Source organism: Notamacropus eugenii, chromosome 3, assembly GCF_028372415.1.
Source record: "Notamacropus eugenii isolate mMacEug1 chromosome 3, mMacEug1.pri_v2, whole genome shotgun sequence".
Lineage (NCBI taxonomy): Eukaryota > Metazoa > Chordata > Mammalia > Diprotodontia > Macropodidae > Notamacropus > Notamacropus eugenii.
Window position 1 is genome coordinate 289,773,901 of NC_092874.1, and position 15,732 is coordinate 289,789,632.

General features: G+C 45.2%; 1 protein-coding gene across 2 annotated transcripts in view; it reads left to right on the forward strand.

The window, feature by feature from the left end:
- ABTB3 (ankyrin repeat and BTB domain containing 3) overlaps positions 1-1,339 on the forward strand; it is a 304,327-nt gene extending 302,988 nt beyond the window's left edge. For both annotated transcript variants that reach the window (XM_072655838.1, XM_072655840.1), the window contains one exon: positions 95-1,339. In XM_072655838.1, the coding sequence (XP_072511939.1) occupies positions 95-304 (210 nt within the window). In that variant the 3' untranslated portion in view covers positions 305-1,339. The remainder of the gene's footprint in view (positions 1-94) is intronic.
- Positions 1,340-15,732: the final 14,393 nt, after the last annotated feature.

Sequence of the window (15,732 nt, forward strand, 5' to 3'; positions counted from 1 at the left end):
AAAATGAGGGTATGGAAGAGATCGCCTCCAAGGTCCCTCACGCCTCGGCAGGTACAAGGGTCATGCTCACTGTTTTCTTTTCCTTTTTCCCCAGTTCCTTGGCGTCACAGAGCTCTCGACCTATTGCGAAGGCTACTTCCTCAAGAACATGATGGTTCTCATTGAGAACGAGGCCTTCAAGCAGCTTTTGTATGATAAAAACGGAGAAGCGTCGGGTCAGGACGTGCTCCAGGACTTGCAGAGGACGTTGGCAATCAGGATACAATCCATTCACCTCTCCTCTTCCAAAGGCTCTATTGTATAAACCCCCTTAACAAGAGGACACTCCAATGGGACCTCACAAGTTCTCTGGCTGTGTCAGCTTCTGATGAATACACACAATTCCAACTGGCATGTTCTTGTCTGGACCCAGGAGCTGTCTCCACTGCCCTGGCTCCTCACATCTCAGTGACTGTGTACAGCTCACATGCGTTCTTGACACCAAGGAGATCCTGCTGATCACTGGGGAGTGATTGGGTCCTGCTTTGGAAATCCAGCAACAAGACCATGGAGTGGGGACCCCACTTTGAGCATCCCTTCAAGCACGCCCATTTGTGCTGAGGACTGCTGATGGAACTAGCAATGGTTGGGCTTCCCAAAGCCAGATGAAGCACAGTCCAGTGCCCACCCCTAAGAGCATCCCTGTATGCACTTCAGAGACTGGTGGTTGCAGGTTTAGAGAGATTCCCTCAGAGAGATGGTTGGGACTGTTGCAATCATGAGGAACAGTCATGGCAAATTTTTAGGGGTGGGACTTTTTAAAAAATATGTTCATAAAAAAACAAATGGGGTAGCCTTGTAGTTTAAAAATATATTTCTAAAAAGCTTAAAAGTTCCTTTTCAACAGAATTGTGTATAAGGATCCAAGTTTGGGAATTTTCCTTTTTTAAAAAAAAAAGGTCAAAGGTACTCCCTGTGTCAGTGCAAAAGACGAGATTTCCACCGGTGTTGTTTCTCAGCTGGTTTAATCTTGCCTCGCCAACCACAAGAGGTACACTGCCAACAACCACCTCCAGTTCTGCCATTGAAGAAACAATCGTGCATGCTAATCGTTATTTGGGATTCAAACAAAGGAACAACTTTTCCTCCTGCCCACCAAAGCCTTTGCATGGGGCTGGACCTGGGCTACATGATATCCACGCTACAGAGTTGCCAAGGATTCCATGGGACAACATCATCTCTTGCTCCACCACCATTTTGTGAAGCCAGTGATGCCTGTTTCTTTTTGTGGTGGAGCATCATAGTGCAATGGTTTCCATGGGATCATATTGGTAGAAACTGAATTTTGAGGGAAGCCAAGGGTGGGTTGGGAGGGTGGGAAAGGGTTTGGGGGAGGGAGGGAGAACATAAGAGCATTTAGCATTTATCCCAGGGCTCTCTTCTCTTCTAGTAAGATATCAGTACTTTGCTACTGACCAGAGAGTGTGACTATGTTAGACTATTTGTTATGACTACATATGTAATATAGAATGATTCCATATACATCCCAAGAATGAACAGTCTAGGATTCTCAAACATGGACATTTACTGTCAGACCTCAGTTTCCTTTGCAAGTCAGTAGCTAGCAAGAGAGATGGGTGAGGGACCATGATGACTTCTTAGTACCTTTCACGCATCCTTGTTTTGAAATATCCATGACTGCAGCAAAGACCTTCCTTCCCCCCTAGCATGCCTCTTCAGAAAGTACCACCCATCCCCCAGAATCTCTGTTTCAGAAAAGCTTCCCTGTCCCTTTGTAGCACAAGGTAATTTTTTGGTCCATTGCTCAGAATGTTTGATGTCAGTGGCTGCTTCATGTTTCCACCCCCTGGCATGCCCAGGCTTCCCTCTCCCACTCCCAGGTGTTATCTGCCCATCAGCTAGGAATCGATTTGTTGACATCGGTGTGTCAATCCTCTCTTTGGCCTGGTCATTTGGAAAGCCTCTAGGCTTCCTCTGAGCAAAAACGGGAGAACTAAAATGACTTCCTGCCCATCCCAGGTAAAGGTCCACAGCATGTGATCTAGCAGGAAACCTCCCACTGCGTCCGTCTGTCCGTCCGTGTCCTCAAAGATGCTGTCTGAGATGTTCTGCTCCTGGCGACTTTCTGTCCTTGAATGTTAAAAGCTAGAGCAGAGCAGCCTGGCCTTGGCTTGTGTGATGGCAACCCTACCCCCGCCCCCGAATGGTGTTTATGTTCCAGCTTGGTGTGCTTTCTCTGTCATTAAAGCAAACCTGATTTTTCCATGCTGTGATCATTTGTTTGGGATGCATCTAACCCGAGTGGCCACTCCGAGGCAGGCCTTCTCTTGATACAGACTTGAAAATCCTCCCTTGAAAATAAAAATGTTATCCCTTAAAAACTTATGGGAGGTGAACACTGATATAAATCAGGTTTCCCCAGCACTGTGTCTTAGACATGGAAGGGAAACAAGGCCTTCCTCCATGGTTCTGGTGCCAGGGCTTTCAAACACAGTCCCATTCACTTTCATCTCATCTAGTCCTCAGTCAAATCAAGTCAGCAAACATTGATTAAGCATTTGCTCTGTGCCAATCACTCTGCTACACTCTAGGGAGTCAAAAAAAAGGGCCAAAACATGGTCCATGCCATCAAGGAGCTCACAGTCTCATGGGGGACATTGTGTTTTGGCAAGATCTACTCTGAGTAAATAGGAGGTGAGCTCCAACTTGAGCACATTTTCCAGCTCACCCTTATTCCATCCAACGCTTCACCATAGTGGAGCCAAATTCAAACTCGGTTCCCATGCCTCCTGACCCAAGGTTTTTGCTGTTGTAACACAGCTGCCCCTACATCACTGCCTCCAGGACTATGCTGGGAACAATGAGCCTTGTGTCTCCCCCAGGTTCTGCTGGTCCTCCCACCCAGGGGGACAGGTGAGCAGAAGCATGCCAAGTAGAACTGAGCTGAGCAAAGAAAGGCAAGCATGGGGAAGTGGTAGATGCAGGCCCTTTGGGAACATCCCAACTGCTCCCAGAGAAAGAACTCTAGGGAAATACTGATGAGCCAGCACCAGCTTCTTCTCCAGAAGATGCTAAAGCAGCCATGTGTCCTGGGGCCAGGATATTTAGGTTGGGCTCCAAGAAAAATCTAAGGGGGATATGATTTATTTTTCATAGTGAACCTCTCTACAAAAGCCGCTCAGGAGAGTGGACTGCTTTGCAGATTTCTCAAAGAAAATTGTTAATCACTTCCACATTCGGGGTTGGAATGGAGGGAGTATAGACATAATGCATTTAAGCTTTTTGATTCTGAGACTCTGTTTCTCCAAGCTGAAGTCAACAAGTTCTATAATCTGTGTGACAGGGCCCCTAGTGTCTTGGGCTAACCCTGATTTCCCTTTACGTTCCAACTCATTTTTAATTAGTTCCAATTCAATTCAACAAATGTCAATTGGGTGCCCACCGTGTGCAAAGCAGAGAGTAAGCTTGACCTGATAGATAGAGGGCCAGCCTTGGAGTCAGGAGCCAGAGTAGGCAGTGAGCAGAGCAAGCTTTAGAGGGGAGATCGGGTTGGAATCTTGGCTCTGCTACTTGGTACTTGGGTGCCCTTGGGCAAGGCAGATCACCACTCTAGGTCTCAGCTTCCTCATCTACCAAATGACAGTCTGCAGGGTCCCTTCCAATGCTGAATCTATCACCTGATGACCCAAGAAGACCTTGGCTCTGGGGTGATACACAGTTTGGCTTGATGACGTTGGAGTTGGCCTTTTATTCTAGTTCAAGATCTGTGCTCCTACCCCCTTAGTTCTGATTCTGACCCTGCCACCCATCTAATTCTGGGCAAGTCACTTCATCTCACTGGAACTCAGTTTCCTTCTTTGTCAAGTGAGGGGGACTAGACTCAGTGTCCATTGAGGACCCTTCCAAATCTAAGTCTATGGCCCTAGGACCAAGGTGACCATGATTTAATTTCATGCATTCTCACTTTATAACCTTGAAGATGGTGCAGATAGGGTATCTCAACCATAGAGCCACTGAGTATTTGCCAAACATCCCTGCCTGACACAAAGTGGAAAGTTACCCCATCATTCCATTTGTGCCTTGGAACAAGTACACGTGGTTCTCCACTTCAAACCCCCTCCCTCCAGAGGAACCCAGACTGTCAAAAATCTTTTCTGGGAAACAGGATGGAGAATCACTGACAGCTTCCCAAGCCATCATCCCCCCAAACCTCCAGTGCCAAGGCAGCACGTGCCTCAGAAGCCAACCACCCCAAAAAGAAGTGGGTGTGAAGGCCTGGCTTGTCAAACCTTAAAAATAATAATAATAACAGAGTTGATTTTCAACTTCCTGCAGAAAAAAGAAAAGCAAACCTACCCTGTAATCATACTGAACAGGATCTCTCATTACTGAACAGGCAATCATATTATTAGTATCCCCAGGAAGGACAAGCCTCTAAGTTTAGCTCTGGATTTGAAAAGTCAATCAGCTGGCATGAATAGTGAATTAAAAGAGGTGCCTGAGGCTGGCTGACTGACAGTGCCCCGGCTGTTTATCTGGAAACTGTTTACCTTCCCCTGGTTCCTAGAGTTTATGGCAGCCTTCCTAAGGAGGAGGTGGAAAGAAGCTAGGATGGAGGGTCAGAGGACCTGGGTTGGAATCTCAATCAGCCCACTTTCTACCCAGGTGACTTTGGACAAGTCACTGAAACCTCAGTTTCCTCACGTCAAACGGACTCCAAAGTCTCTACTATCCCTTCCAGCTTTAAATGCATGATTCCATAATCCTAACTGTCCTTGGGCAAGTGACTTCTTACCCCAGGACCATAGTTTCTTCACCTGTCAAATGAAGGAGCTAGACTCCAGGACCTTGGAGAGTTCTTCCAGCTCTGAATCCATAATCCTACTCATCCAGGAGTTCTTAACCTTGTTTTTGTGTCATGGACCCCTCTGGCATTCAGTCTGGTGAAGCCTATAGACCCTTTCTCAGAAATGTGTTTTCAAATGTTTAAAACAAAATACTTAGGATTACAAAGGAAACCAAGTGTGGTGAAAGTAAAGGCATATTTTTCTCCCATCCAAGTTTACAGACCCCTTGAAATCATGCATGGGTCCCAGGATGAAAATTCCTGTTTTAATTAGTATTGACTATGCACCTACTATGCGCCAAGTTCTGTGCTAGGTGCTGGAAGTCCAGATACAAAGAATGAAACAACCTCTACTCTCAAGGGGCTTCCAGCACCTTCTCTCCATACAACCCAATCCAGCAAACGTTAATGAAATACCCACTCTGTGCCAGGTACCCCAGTAAGCACCATAATGACAAAAATGAAACAGTCCCTCTAGAAACTTCAATTGTACTTTGCATCCCAAGGGGACATAAACTAAAACTGGATGCCTAGGAAAGGAGGTAGTGTGATATAATGGTGAGTGTGCTAGATTAGTGGGCAGAAGACCTGGCATCAAACTCTGGCCCTGCTACAGACCAGCAGGGGCTTCCCTTGGCCTCAGTTTTCTTACCTGTAAAATGAGGGATGTGGTCTAGTGGAGTCCTGAGAGGCTGGGAAGTAGAGACAACCACGGGGGGAAGAAGGGGGTCCAGGGTCAGCCCCTTCCTCACCTCCTTGTCAGTTGTGCTCCCAGGAATCCCAGAGAGCCCTGCCATGCGCACTAACTCAGAGGCGGCTCCATGCCTTGGCAAGAGTCCCAAGCAGTGATCCTAGGCATGAGTACTGGTTCTGTCATTCACTGCATGAGGACCTTGACCTTGGGGGTCTGGACAGCAGAGAAACTTCAATCTGTTAGCAGAGAGAATTTCTTCAACTAATGCTCCTTCCTCTGATGAAATCATGGTCCAGCCCAAAATGGCTATCTAAGCCTCAGTTTCCTCAAGTGTAAAATGAAAGGGTCAGATTAGATTATCTCTTAACTGTATTTAGAATGGGAGGGCCTGGCCTCTGGTGTGCACTCTCTATGAGTCCTTGGTCAAATCACTAACCTCTCTAGGCCTCAGTTTCCCCATCTATAAAATAAGGGAACTGGACTCTGAGGACCCTCGCAAGGCTAAATCTGTGGTCCCAGGGCCTTATGGTAGCAGGAGTGTGTGGGAAGCCAAGAAGGATGGTCACTCTTATTCACCCCCACCCTAGAATGGTTTCCCAATACAAACATTCTCTTGCCCTGGGAAGTGATCAGTTGCCCTACATTATGATTCCTCCAGCTTTAAATCCTATAATCCTATGATCCAGCTTGAAGTTGAGTCTGTGCCAGTTATGAGTTATGCAGCTTCAAGCCATTCACTCGCCCTCTCTGGGCTTCAGCGTCCTCATTTATAACATGGCATAGCTGACTTAGGGGAGCTCTAAGTTCTCACCCCGTTCTGAATCCCCTGATGTAGTTATTGCTTCAGGGCCTAAATCCTCTATCCTATTCTATCCATAGCTGGTTTTAGGGTGGATGGGTCCATTCCAGGACATTTACTGCTGGACTGAAAAGAGCTCTTTAAGAGGTGGTCTTACCTTTGAAGGAAAGTCTTTGAGTAAGGTTTCAGGCTTTGAACAGACTTTGATTCTGTATTAGAGGCAAGATATTTAGACCAAATCACAGTACCTCCAGCTGCCTCTGATAGAATATGATAAGGACTCATTAAATCCACCCATACTTCCCTCCTGGGGCAGTTGTAGATCAGAGATAAGTCCAAGGGAAAGCTGGAAAGGTTTTTCTTTCTGTTTTGTTGTTTGTTGTATAGAACTCTCCATGACCCCATTGGGGGTTTTCTTGGCAGAGATACTGAAATGGTTTACCATTTCCTTCTCTAGCTCATTTTATACATGATAAAACTGAGGCAAACAGGGTCAAGTGATTTGCTCAGGGTCACACAGTTAGTAAGTATCTGAGGCCAGATTTGAACTCAGGGAGATGAGTCTTCCTAACTAAACCTAGTACTCTGTGCACTGCACCAACTAGCTACCTTTTTTTCTTTTCTGTCTCTGTTGTATCTAATAAGACCACTGCCCATAACAGATAAATGGAGAGATCATCACTCTGGGGTTATGGTTCCAGAGCCATGTAACTCATCAAATTCCCTTACAGAGTGTTTTGGGGACACATTAATTGCAAAACATTTCTACAACCAGGTCAAGTCCACAGCCTTCATATGTTTCGGCAGGAGGCAGGATGTTGTAGTGGGTAGAGTTCTGGGCATAGAGCAGGGGAGACCTGGGTTTGAATCTACTTTCAACCCTTATTAGCCAAGTCACTTACCTTCCCTTTGAGTCCTGTATCACAGAATCATAGAATGTGAGAATTGGAGGGGATCTCAATGTCAACCAAGTCCATCCTCAACATGAAAGGAATCCATTTTTATCGTCTGTAAAATCGGACTCACAATAATGCTTACCTCCTAGAGTCAGAGTAAGCATCATGTGAGATAGTGTAGGAAAAGCCCTTTGACAGTCTCAACATACCATCTAAATAAGTTATTTTGATGAATTCACTTCTGAAAGCTGTGGATAGGGCCTTTTTTCTAACCTAGCCCCAAAAGCTTGGAGGTGGAAAAATATAAAGATCCCGGAGACACCCTCAGGTCTCCAATTGAAGAGACTGTAGAGCTCATCAGGTCAACCCCCTGGTTTTACAGATGAAAAAGCTAGGCTCAGTCATTTTCTCTTCCACCATACCACCCTTAAAATGTCCTTTTCTTTAGGCAGTAAGGGTTCAATTCAATCCAATTCAATAAACATATATTAAGCATCAACTGTGTACCAGGAAGCCATAGTATATAGTAGGTAGGAAGTCAGCCTTGGTGTCAGCCCCCTGCCTCTGTGAGCCAATCCCTCTCCATGTGCCCAGACAACTCTTTTAGAGAATCAACGCAGGTGCTGAGAAGTCTTGGCAGAAGTCTGGCATTGGCAGAGAAGTCCTCACAATGGGAAGTTCCTATATCAATGAAATCTCAGATCCAATCTCCCTCTTCCCTTTATTTTTTTCCTAAGCACTGGAGATACTAGGACAAAAATAAAACAATCCTTGCCTTCAAGGAGCATGTTTTATTCCCAGAGTTCAACCCTCCCTGGAAGCGATACTGCCATTATATATGGTGCCCATTTCCAGGCTCACTGATCTTACCTGTGCCTGACATTGATCTAAATAAAAACAATCAGTCAAACACTGGGAGGGAACCTCAGCACCCAAGGCCCTGCTTTCACCTCCAGCCCATCCCCCTTTGGGTTGTCCCTTTAATGTCAGGAGAAAGGATGGGGAAAGAAAAAGAGACGTCACGTTTTCTTTCAATTTCACTTGTGAAACTTGATAATCTTAGAAAAATAAAACACGCTTTTATTTGATACATTTAAAAACATGATTCTGAAAAGGGGTTGGCAGGCTTCCCCAGGCTGACTTCCAAAGGACTCAAGGGCATAAAAGTGGTTATGAACCCCTGGGTGAGGCCAACCACCTCCCTTCAAGAAGGATGAAACTTTGGACCCAAATAGGGCTTGTGACTTTCCCAGCATCCCCTAAGCCTCTCTCCTCCCAACCTCTCATGACGAACAGGTTCCCCTATGGTTAGGACAAAACACAGTCTGCAAGGCTTGCTGACAGACCGAGAAACACATGGCCACACTCAGAAAGGAGCCGGTAATTTCCAGTCCAGTTTTGCCTAAATCCGATGCCTTTGCTCCCCTCGCTTCCTGATCCCTGCAGCATGAGGCACAGTGAATGCTATTTTAGTTTCCTTAATGTGTTGACATTCAATCATTTCATCGCTGACAGTCCATATCAAGGCTTTGTTTGCTTTTCTCTCTGACTAAAGTACAGCTTGTACCAATTTTTTTGGTGTGTAACTTGCCCTGTTCCCTTGATTTCCAGAGCACGGGGGTTTCTAAGATGATGTTCAAACACAGCATCTAAGTCAATGATGTTCAAGCACAATGGAGAAAGACCAGTTTTAGCTACAATAGCCTGCTGAAAAGCAAATCAACAATACAACCCTAACAAGTCTCCTCTTAGGCCTCATCTCCAAGGAGAGTCCAGCGCCATCTTGGTAGGCCCTACCTCCACATGTGCCCATCAGCAAATGGGACTGGCCTTGCTAAATTCAGGGGGGCTTCTCAGAGGATCACAGATTTAGAGACAAAAGGGCCCTGCAAGGTCACAGAGTTCAAAGCCCTCATCTTACATCCCCAGAGGTTAAGTGACTTGCCCAGGGTCTCACAGCTAGTCCCTGGTTTTTCTGACTCCAAGCCCAAAGCTATCTCTTCACCAGTGCTGTCAAATCCCTCTGGGCACTAGACTGACTTAGAAAACACTATCTATGGTCAATTGTATTTTTATTAATTTTGTTAAACATTTCCCAATTGCATTTTAATTTACAGTTTTCCTGCCAGGGAGGTCTGATACATCAGCACTATACCCATAGTCCCTTTCTTCCAAGGCTGGTCATCAAGAAACAAATTTCTCAGCCATACGAATTCATGTAAGGCAAAAGGGCCATTGGTGGAAATGGTACCCAAGTCAGCGAATAGGGGAATTTTCAGAATTATCAGAGTGTAGATATTTGACATGTGCTCCTCTACATTCAGCAGTGCAGTAGAGCGCTGGGCCTGGAATCAAGAGGACCTGAGTTCAAATTCAGCCTCAGACACTGACTAGCTATGTGACCCTGAGTAAGTCACTTCACCCTGTTTGCCTCAGTTTCCTCATCTGTAAAATGAACTGGCAAAAGAAATGGCAAACCACTCCAGGATCTTTGCCAAGAAAACCCCAGATGAGGTCATAAAGAGTCTGACATGACTGAAAAATGACTAAAATGACAAACCAACCTCTTCATTCACAGTGCATGACTTAAAAAGGCCATCTGAGAAGAAGACAATCCTTTTTTGATGTAGGCCTTAGCAAATAAGAAGAGCAAACAGAAATCTCTCTTCCTCTGCCCAGACAGAGGGCTAAAAGGCCTGGTTTCTGCTTTGCAGGGAAAGACCTCTCCAGCCTCAAAAGGGAATAAAAGTGGACCCAAATCCCAGGTTTTTGCCCTCCAAGCTCTAACCAGCTTCTCATTGATGCTCTTTATCTGACCCCATGTGTCTTCTTCCCAGGGCTGGCTACCTTCTTGTAGTTTGGACTCACTAAGACTGAGTCCTCTCAAATTAATTGACCTGTCTTTTAAGGGTCATGCTATGGAGGGTGGGAGGAGGTAGTCATTTATTGGCTAGAGCTCAGGCTCCCTTTACAATTCAGGTAAAGGGCTCCATAAAGGCAATCACTGGACCAATTTCCCAACATTTATACTACCTACTTCACAGGGCTGTTGGGAGGAAAGTATTTTGTAAACCTAGAAATGTTATTACCATTGTTAATGAGGTTTTTTTCCCAAACATTAGATGAAAATTATTCCATCTTGGAAAGAAAATCGAAGGCAAACAAAAGTTTATGGCTGAAGGCAGGTTAATGAACTGGCACATTATTGGTTAGTTTCTAAAAATAAGTGTAATGGGATGGGGGAGCCTCTAGGGGGAGCCTCTAGCCCCAGCGCTGTTCCACTAATGTTCTGACATGGTTCCATTTGGCCCCTTGTCTTCCTTGGCAGATACAGCTCCCTCCATCCACTGCCAGATGTTTGCTAAGTACACCAGCCCTGGAGACCAATGAAGCTATGTCAGAACATCATGCCAGCAGAGAGGCAAAATGTATCCCACCGCACCTGTTATCTAAGCTTATATCTGAGGCAGTGTAAACAGGGACATGAACATAGGAAGAAATGGATATTTAATGTAACAAACATTTATTGAAATTTCCTCATCTGTAAAATAAGGTGTTGGGACTAGATAGTCCTCAGGTGGCTTCCAACACCAGATCTATGACCCCATGACCTTTTGGTCTTTGTTTTCTCATGTGTAAAATGAGAGGGTTGGGACTAATGCCCCTTTAAAATCCCTTCCAGCTAGAAATTCATGTTTCTATTAAGAATCTACTATGCGCAAGGAAGGAAAATCCACATTTAGCACCTACTAGGTGCTCCTATGTGCCTTCATCTATTGAAGAAAAAAATGGCAAGTAACTCTGAGTATCCTTGCCAATAAAACACTATGGATGGCATGGTCCACAGGGTCACAAAAAGTTGGACATGACTGAATAACTGAATAACAGCCAGGCCCTTTACAAAAATCTCCCTTGATACTCACAACAATCCCAAGAAGTTAGTGCTGTGATGATGCCCATTTTATAGTTAGGGAAACAGAAACAGATAAAGCTGTTTTTTTTTAAGAGACTTGTCCAAAGTCACACAGCTAATAAGTGTTAGAGGCCAGATTTGAACCCAGGTCCTCCTGACTCCAAGGTCAGCACTCTCCCCACCATGCCACCTGGCTACCTCATGCTATGTATCCTGGAGGGAAGATAGCTCCTCCCTAACCACATGCAAATAATCCAAGTGATCGATAAGATTATATATGGAGTTCACATATGAAAATCTGAAAGGTAGGCTGGTTGAAGTATCTGTGCTTAACATAGTTTCAGAAAACAAACCAATCAACCCTGTGAGGGGGTATTTCTTATTCTTGCAGAAAATTTAAGGGTAAAACCAAAGGGTGATATTAAAAGATCATCCCCGAGCTCTTGGTAAGATGACCTTTTAATGCCATTACCTCCTGTCTCCTCAACAGAATCCTTTCCTTCCTAAAGAAGGTGACCATTTACATCTCTTCACTACATCTCTGTTTATATTACCACAAAGACAGAGCACCAAATCTTAGTTGACCCAGTAATTCCTGAAAGGATTTTTTTTAAAAGCCTTTATAAAGCATCTATTGTATACCATGCATTGTGTTAGGCCCTGAGGATACAGATGTTATTGTTCAGTTATATTGGTCATGTCTGACTCTTTGTGATCCCATTTGGGGTTTTTTTGACAAAGATACTGGAGTGGTTTGCCATTTCCTTCTCCAGTTAATTTTACAGATGGGGAAATGGAGGCAAACAAGTTAATGGACTTGCCCAGGATCACACAGCTAATAAGAAGTGTCTGAGGCTAGGTTTGAACTCCAGGCCTGGTGCTCTAACCCCTGCACCAGCTTGCTAAATGTAATGAATGTAATAGTCCCTGCCACATTCTATAAGGGGAGACAATATATTCATTTCAATCCATCCATCATCAGTTAAGGTCAAAAGACAGCTCTGATCTAGAGTCCAGGAGTGGGGAACCTGAGGGCTCGAGGCCACATGTGACCCTCTAGGTCCTCGAGTGTGGCCCTTTGACTACAGGCTCAAGGCTACATGTGTCCCTCTAAGTCCTGAAGTGCAGTTCTTTGACTGATGGATTCCATTAAAGAGCTGCACTTGAGGACCTAGAGGGTCACATGTGGCCTTGAGACCACAGCATTCCCACCTCGATCTAGACCCTGCACCCAAAGCACTTACGCTCAACTATGGAAGTGACAGTCCATATAGCAATGTGTACCTTGTATTGTACCATGATAGCAATAGGAGCCGCTTACCCTGTATGTGTTCTCTCTTTCTTCCTCTATTAAATGAAGTGGGATTGGATCATAGACCTACAGCCCGTGCAGCTACAGATCTATGATCTTATGAGCCAACACCTTTTCCAGGCCTCAGCTTTCTCATCTGTAAAATAAGGAAGATGGACAAGCAGCCTCTGAGGTCTCTTTTGGCTCTGGAACTGTGACTCTTGGATCTTAAGTAAGAAGTTTGATGTAAAACCCAAACCCGAAGGTCTGTGTTGTTCATTCTCAGAATACTGGAGCAATGGATTGGCTCTAGCTGGGCCTGCTCCCCAGGGACACCTCCAGGCCCGTGCTTTAACATATACACACACATACACAGAGCACAGAAAGATACAGCTCTAATATTACTCCATGGCTACGTCTATGCACTAGGAACACAGGACATTTCCAACATTCTCTACTGCTGGCGTGAGTGGCCTGAGAAACCTGGATTCACAAAACTTGGATTGCTTATCTGTTTTGTTTTCTCAACAGGCTAGTGAAACTCAGAAGCACTGAGTCAATTTCTCTTGAACACATTCTCCCTTTTAAGCTGCTGGAGAACCAGTCTTCCTGCTCCCTGACTCTTCTCCCTTTGTTTTCCCTTCTCTCTGACATCCAGGAAACTAGAAAAAACTAGGCCTCTCTATCTGCCACCAGACTGTGAGTAATCCTCCCCTCTGAGCCTCAGCATCAGAAGAGATGCAGGCATCAAGGTTTCCCCTCCCTGCAAGGGAGTACAATTGGCTGGAGGGAAGGCTGTCTGCCTATTTTCTATCCAAACCTGTAGCGTCCTCTCCCAGAATATTTGGATGGCAAGGAAGGTCTAAAAGAAAAAGTGAGTCACATGGTGAAGGGGTCATCCTCTTGGGCTCTTTGGTCCCATGGTCCTAGACCTGAACTTTCGACACTGATGAGGGGAAAGAACTGTTTCTTGGCCTAATCAGAGTGATGACAAGACAGAGAAGAAAAAAATATTCCGGGTCCATCTCCCAATATCTTCCTGTTTCTACAATCAATCATAAATTATGCTGATTGTTTCTGTCCATTTTTGTGATGAAATGTGCTTGCATGAATTCTCAATATAATTTCTTAAAGGAGAAATTGTTTCAAACCCAAGCTTCTCTGATATATCATACCCATATCATAGCTGAAAACTGTCATGGATAGCCACGTCTCCTGGAAATTGTTTATTCTTATGAGCAATATTAGAGTATAAACTTTTATTAGTCAATGCATTAAAATGTGTTTTTAGCAAATGTCTAAGGAATCATTTGGGAGATGTTTGGGCATGAACATGAAGGGTCTGGGGGACAGACGAGTTCTCTTCCTAATTAACAGGGACCAGAAATATGCCTGTGGGATACTGGATTTGTTCCTACTTAGCCCCAGGGATTTTACCCATATCGGAAACCCACACTGTTGCTATAGCAATGGCATGAGTCCCTGGCAGTTTTGGGGCTGGCTGGAGAAGCACCGGGCGGTTTTGTTTTCATTTAGGTGAGGCTGTAGCCAAAGGCTCAATTCTTGGTTCTTAGCATCTGACCAGACCTGTTGAGTCAATGCAATTCTGCAGTCAATCAATCCACAAGTATTTATTAAGCCCCTACTCTGCGCCTGACACTAGGAACAAAGAATAAAAGAATCTCTTCCTTAGGAGTTTTCATTTTATCTGATCAACTCAACACTGAAATCAATCGATCCCATTTATTAAACACGTACTGGATGCAGGCTCCTGTGTTAAGTGTCAGGGACACCAGCTCCTTCCCTTGGAGAGTTCAGACTCTAATGGAAGTAAGATCATGGGAGTGTCAACGACTTAGAGTTAGAAGGGACTTACTTTAAAGACCACTTGGTTCAGACTACTTATTCTACAGAACACTGAAGGCTGGAGAGGGCAAGCTACTTACCCTGGTTGCCTTACTTCCTCATCTGGAAAATGAGCTGGAGAAGGAAACGGCAAACCACGCCAGTATCTTTGCCAAGAAAACCCAAATGAGGTCGACAAAAGCTTGACACAACTGAGAAAACAACTGAACAAGACATTCAAACCCATTGGTTCTTTAGCATAGGAAACTACTGACAAGGAAACTCCATTCACTGAAGCAGTTTGGCGTCTTAAAAAGTTGCTCTAGGCTCCAAGGGGCAAGTGGCCTACCCATGGGCGCAGAGCAAATACGTGTCAGGAGGGGATTTTTCTAAGGGCATGGGTCTCTTATCTAGGCCATTTTCTCATTTTCCCCAAAACTCTAGGACCCACGTGTACCTTGGCCTCTTGTCCCAGGTATGTCAGTGTGTGCCGTAGGCCTAGAGACTAACACAATCAGCTTCTGCTCCTCGGAGACCCTACAAGCTAATCTCATCACTTTCAGTGCATCACCACTACGTGTTCATCTCTGATAAGTACTTCTAGGAGCTGAGAGAAATTTCTTTTTCTCTTTATCTGAAAAACCTGGCAAATAAATAGGAAATAGGTTTTATTTGCCCAGGGGGCTCCCTCCAACTGCCTGTGACCCTCATTGGTCTTTCATTCTATTTTGGCCCCAAGCTGGAATGCTGTGTAGACCCCACAACCTCCAGCCCCCCTCATCCCTTAGTACTTCACACACCTGGGCCTCCCTGTTGCCGCACAAGGGGCCAAAATGTCCTGAGAACCAAGCAGGAAACATTCATTTGGATGACAAAGCCGTGTGTGTGTGCACCCATGGAAGCAGAGGGCAATGTCTGTCCCTGTACATGCCCCTGGGATTTTGCTTCCTTGGCTGATGGGGGATCAGTCCAAGTGAGTCAGTGTTTCCCAATGTGTGGGCTGTCAGCTCTGGGCACCAAGGGGGTTTCCAAAGGGAGCTGCCTATCTTAGCTAATGATCTTCTGGTTGGAGAGGTTGCCAAGATCCCCTTTCCCACGGTACAACTTCAGGCCTCCTCTGAGCCATCTATCAACCAACAAATATTTGAGTGTCTGCCATGGGTTAGATCCTGAACTGGACTCTGGGGGGGTATGAAGAGATTCATAAACCTGGAAAGACCAGATAGTTTGGGTAAACAGGACCAAGGAGCCAAGGTCTGTGGTTCTGTGAAGGGAGAGGTCGCGAAAGCCTGAGGTAGTCCAAGAAGACTCGTTGGAGCTTTATCTGGGTCTTGAAGGAGTCAGAGAAATGATTCATAGATTGAGGGTTGAAAGGGACCTTGGACAAAGGACCTAGGCAAATTCATTCATTTTACACATGGGGGAACTGTGGCAAGTGCCTTGGGCTC